General features: G+C 27.9%; 1 protein-coding gene across 2 annotated transcripts; it reads left to right on the top strand.

The window, feature by feature from the left end:
- Positions 1 to 309: 309 nt before the first annotated feature.
- On the top strand, positions 310 to 1,635 carry LOC140881776 (protein TIFY 10A-like). 2 transcript variants are annotated; one of them, XM_073287349.1, is made up of 5 exons: positions 310 to 527; positions 631 to 766; positions 859 to 1,094; positions 1,201 to 1,258; positions 1,347 to 1,635. In XM_073287349.1, the coding sequence occupies exons 1-5, from the start codon at positions 386 to 388 to the stop codon at positions 1,456 to 1,458; spliced, it is 684 nt and encodes a 227-aa protein (XP_073143450.1). In that variant the 5' UTR covers positions 310 to 385; the 3' UTR covers positions 1,459 to 1,635. The 2 variants fall into 2 exon arrangements, with proteins under 2 accessions (XP_073143450.1, XP_073143449.1); XM_073287348.1 differs by having other exon boundaries at positions 628 to 766.
- The last annotated feature ends 3,770 nt before the right edge of the window (positions 1,636 to 5,405 follow it).

The following is a 5,405-nucleotide window of genomic DNA, read 5'->3' as shown; positions in this document are numbered from 1 at the left end:
CATTTTTTTTAATCATATCTCAACTTTGTTCGTGAAAAACGAGACAACACGACATGCCTCGTTATTTAAAAAAAAAAAAAAGAAAAAGAAAAAGAAAAAAAAACACGTGTTTTGAACGGGTGATGCCGATCTTCTAACAAAAGCCAAGTAAACAGTTAGGTCAACAGGGTCGGTTGGCCAACTCAAAATTGTATATTATTTTATTTTATTTTATTTTATAATAATAACTCCACATATTCCTCGTGCCTAAATTATAATCAATCCCCCTTTATTATATTTATATATAAACCCTTCTTTTCGTAGCACTCCATTCATTCATTCACTCCCAAATCAATTTCATTTCAAACTTCAAATCAATATAGTAACCAACCTATTTGTCTGTAAAATGGGCTCGCCGGAAATTTTGGACTCCGGGAAGAGGTTTAATTTCTCTCAAACTTGTAGCTTGTTGAGCCAGTTCTTGAAAGAGGGCGGTACTTTTGGAGACCAGCTGGGTCGATCTCTGCTGTTTTCCGCGGATCACAAAGGTATGTTTTCCTTCAATTTTGTCTGTTGGGGCTCTTAGATTTGCTGTTAGATTTGTTTCTTTTTCGGCTAATTTGATCGTTTATTCCCTAATTTGTGCAGCAGGGATTCCGACTAGAACCATGGATTTGTTGCCCATGATCGAGAAATCGGGTCAGAATTCGGTTGCTGCTGCAAAGCCTGATTCGTTTCCCTTTTTCCCTGTCGGAAGGGAAGAAACCCTGAATAAATCTGAACTCAGGTAATTGATTAATTATGTGTATATTTCACTTTTCTACCCCAACTCCTCTTGTGAATCGCTGTCTTACAAAGCTTTGTTTCGATTCGTGACAGTGGTATGAAAACCGGGAATCATCAAAGTGCGCAAATGACCATATTCTACGCCGGTGAGGTGATTGTGTTCGACGATTTGCCGCAGGAAAAGGCGAACCAGATCATGATGTTAGCTAGCACCGCCGCGTTGTCCCCGCCGAACACAGCTCATAGGGCGGCGGAATCCGCCGCCAGCTTCCCTAAGTTTACTTCAGCTCGAAACCTAAACAGGACTCCTCACCAGCTTCTTGCTTCCGGTATGCTCATTTTTCCTAATCTCCGTTTGATTTCTTTCGCAAAAAAAAAAAAAAAAAGATCGTAACTGGTTGATTTAGTTGACTGATCAGGTTTGCGTTGTTGCAGATTTACCAATCAAGAGGAAAAATTCTCTGGCCAGATTCTTGGAGAAGAGGAAAGACAGGTTGGGTATATTTTTCCAAGAACATAAATTATTATTCCATATTTTATTATCTGTTGTTGTTGTTAATTTTTGGATGTTAAAAGTACAGAATTGTAGCAACTGAACCGTACCAAGCAATTAGAAAGCCAGCTAAAAGAGAAGCATGGCTGGAAATGGAATTGGCTTCTCGATCTTCTTCACCAAACAATCAGCGCCATTGAATCTTTTGGCCTTTCGATTTAGAAACTATTGTATAATTCTTGTATTTTTTTAATCTTTTTTTTTTTTTTTGAATGGGTGAATTTTGTGATTGATGTTTCTACCCATTTGATTGATGATTAGTTATTTGCTGATTTTTTAAGTGAAGAAATATTTTAAATATAAAATTTGATGCTTTATTCATGGCTCATAGTCATGGACTAAGCCTCCGTTTGATTTCAAAAGTCAGGCTAAAAAAATATTTTTTTAAGTGTTTTTTTTAAAAGACAACCGAGTGTGGAAAAAAAAGGCTTGGGATATTTCCGCGATTTTCCACGGTGAATGCGACATCTTCGGCTAGTAGAGCCCGCTCCCGAATTATTCCAATATGAAAACGCGTTTTCGGGAAAAGAACAAGATTGATGCTAGTCATGCTACACAAGTAGTCGGTAGCATATATGGTCTTCTATAACTTTTTTGAATTAACTCACTTTAGGAAATTATTAAAATCTTGTTTCGTGTTTAGATATTCGTATCAGATGAGATCCGTCAGAAAATTATGTGTTCTCGTCCTTCTATATTTTGTTCCATATATATATATATATATATATATATATATATACTTTTGTTAAATGCCTAATATGCCATAAGATGACTGAATAGATGATGTTTTTCTAGTGAATTTGTTGCTTTAAACATTTAATAATCTTACATAAATATGTGCTAATCATCAAAATCAATTTATGTACATTTTTTTTTTCATCTATACTATTAATAAGGCTGAATTTTGATGAAGCTTTTGAATATATTAGTAATACTTTTTTTTTTTTGTTTTCCAAACTTTAATTTACCTTTTTGGTTTTTTTACAAATATTCTTATTTTATAATTAATTACAAAATCTATGAAACAAAAATAAATTTAAAATAAAATTATGATTGTACAAGCATGTACATGGACGAAGCTAGGATTTGTATTCATTGTAAGCAACAATATACTATAATTTAAAATAAAAAAGAGCATCGATTAATCGACAATCGAAAATAATATTTTTTACGGTTTTTTCTAACACAATCTATACATAACTAGTAGCACCTATTAATTGAGGTTAAAATACAGAAAACATGACGAAGAACAGCATGTACATAATCTACAATAAAATTTTTTTGATAGAAAATATAAACTCTAAATTTGAAAAATATGCATGAATTCATCCCGATTGCAAAAAGACTATGACACAAAATTTTAAAACAATGGAATGATTGTCCGTTGGATATTGCAAAATTTTGTTAGAGCATATATATGAAACATAATAATACGAAGGTATAAAGAAATAATAATTTTATAAATCGAGTCGAGAAAGAGCTGAGTCATATAAGAACAATAAATGCGTTGTGTTATACGAAAAAAATAATTTAATTTAATAACAAAAAAGTTGAAAATTTGAACTCTTCACATTAAAAATAAAAATAAAAGTTGAAGTCTCCCCAATGTAATAATATTTTTTAAAAAAAAAGAAAGAAAAGAAAAGAAAATCAGTCAAAGCGTTGCCCAAACCTTTTCCGCACATCTCGATGAAAACGCGTCGGTCAAGTCACCTTATGAGTTTTCGATTTTCTATTTTGGAATAACTTGACTTGTCACTGGGTTTTTTAACTGTTTATTTTAAATTATCAAATTACAGTAAATTGAAAAAGTTTTCGAAACTAATGTATCACGCCGAATTGTTTGGCGTGTAATAACCAAAGTCACGCTGCTTAAAGAGGCGTGACTTTGATTTTATTTTTAAAATTTTTTTGAAGTCACGCCTATGTTAATGTTTAATTTTTTTTTTTTAAAAACGTCTATGCTAGCTAATGGCTTGACTCTATTGTTACAAATTTTATTTTATATTTATATAATTTATATATATATATATTTACATTAATTGTAAATTGTTATTTATTTTTATAATTAAAAATAAGTGTATATAGAGCCATTAAAATATGTGTCAGACAATCTCATTTTGTCATGAAAAATAAACGTGTTGAATTGTAGGGTTCAACCGAGCATGTGAATATTACCTCAATGATAAATCTAATATCTCATGATTTGTCACGTCAACAATATATCATTAATTACGTCTGTGTGTAAAATTAAGAATCATTGGATGCATGATTTGTTTATTACCCTTAATGGTACGTACCGTTTGGAATGAATATTTTCAATTATTTTTAGCAAAACTATAAGATTCATATTATTTAAATATTATTGAAGTCTGTAAACATATCTATATTAAATCAATCTATTACGGGTTAATAAAGATAGAAAAATGCAAATGATTGATGAAGATAGTATCACAAGACTTGTTATTAAAAATGATGATAATTATGTTCTTTTATTGAGAATTAAAAAACAGATGATATGAAAATTCCGTAAAAATAGAAAAATCTCAAATATAAAATAAAAAAAATATTTGATGCAATAATTTAAATTAAGATTTAGAATGTATTATTTATACCAATTTTTTTCCATAAATCAATAGTGATAAACATATAATATAGAAAATTACAAAATCATTTTTAATATAATTTGATTAACATATTTCACTTATTAAAAAATAAAAAATAAAACATACAAGATATAGAAAATAAAACAATTCATGGTATGAAATATGAATCATGTCGTAATTTCTCAAGATTAATAAAAAAAAAAATAGAAAATTCGATCGAACTGTAATAATTAGATAAGTTTCAATATCAATATTGTGTTAATGTAAAACTAAACGTAGCATTATATTCATAAGCTTACATAAATTATTGATAATGTCTTATTATAAACTGTTAAGGTGGATGCAAAATAATCTTGATCGTAAATAATACAAATATTGAAATTACAAGTCTTACATTGTTTGAAAATATTCCAAATATTTTTATTAGTTACAATGTCGAAGACTATATTGATTACATCATTAAGACATAAAATAGTTTTTTTTTTCAAAAAGTATATATTATTACCATGAAAATAATTTATTAACTGTGTGTTAATATCTTCTCATTTCAATTAATTTATTTAATAATATTTATCGACAACAAAAGATGTTCTCACGTGCATCACACGTGATTTTTACTAGTATAATAAATATATGAATAAATCACACACACACACACACACACACACATATATATATATATATATATATATAAAATCAGTAACATCTTACTCATTCTCGATCTGAATACCTGATTAAATATATACACACACATATATATAATATATAAACATATATGTATGTATTATTCATTCATGTATTTATTATATTAAAGAAATTTTATAGAAATATATACATATATAAATATATGTGTATATATTTATTCATTATTTATTATATTAATGAAATATTTATTCATATAGTTCAATGATGTTACTATCAACAATATAAGTGTTTCAAAATTGATTGATCGAAACCATATATATTTACTAGTATATATTTTCAATAACAATTTTTGTGATACTATCTTTATCAATCATTTGCATTTTTCTATATTTATTAACCCGTAGTATATTGATTTAACATAGATATGTTTACAGACTTCAATAATATTTAAATAATATGCATCTTATAGTTTTGCTAAAAATAATTGAAAATATTCATTTCCAAACGGCACGTACCTTAAGGTTAATAAACAAATCATGCAGTAAATGGTTCTTATTTTTACACACAGACGTAATTAATGATATATTGTTGACGTGACAAACCATGAGATATTAGATCTATCATTGAAGTAATACTCATATGCTCGGTTGAACCCTACAATCCAACACGTTTATTTTTCATGACGAAATGAGTTTGTCTGACACATATTTTAATGACTCTATATACACTTATTTTTAATAATAAAAATACATAACAATTTACAATTAATTTAAATATATATATATATAAATTATATAAATATAAAATAAAATTTGTAACAATAGAATCAAGCCATT

Source organism: Henckelia pumila, chromosome 2 (assembly GCF_033568475.1).
Source record: "Henckelia pumila isolate YLH828 chromosome 2, ASM3356847v2, whole genome shotgun sequence".
NCBI classification, from domain to species: Eukaryota; Viridiplantae; Streptophyta; class Magnoliopsida; order Lamiales; family Gesneriaceae; genus Henckelia; species Henckelia pumila.
The sequence above is the reverse complement of the archived record's forward strand: the minus strand, read 5'-3'. Positions and strand labels throughout refer to the sequence as shown.

What these genes read in the sequence shown, in the direction of transcription:
- LOC140881776 (XM_073287348.1), top strand. Translation starts at nt 386, where the DNA reads ATGGGCTCGCCGGAAATTTTGGACTCCGGGAAGAGGTTTAATTTCTCT. An exon ending in GTTTTCCGCGGATCACAAAG is followed by an intron (nt 528 to 627) that starts GTATGTTTTCCT and finishes TAATTTGTGCAG; the next exon opens with CAGGGATTCCGACTAGAACC. An exon ending in CTGAATAAATCTGAACTCAG is followed by an intron (nt 767 to 858) that starts GTAATTGATTAA and finishes GATTCGTGACAG; the next exon opens with TGGTATGAAAACCGGGAATC.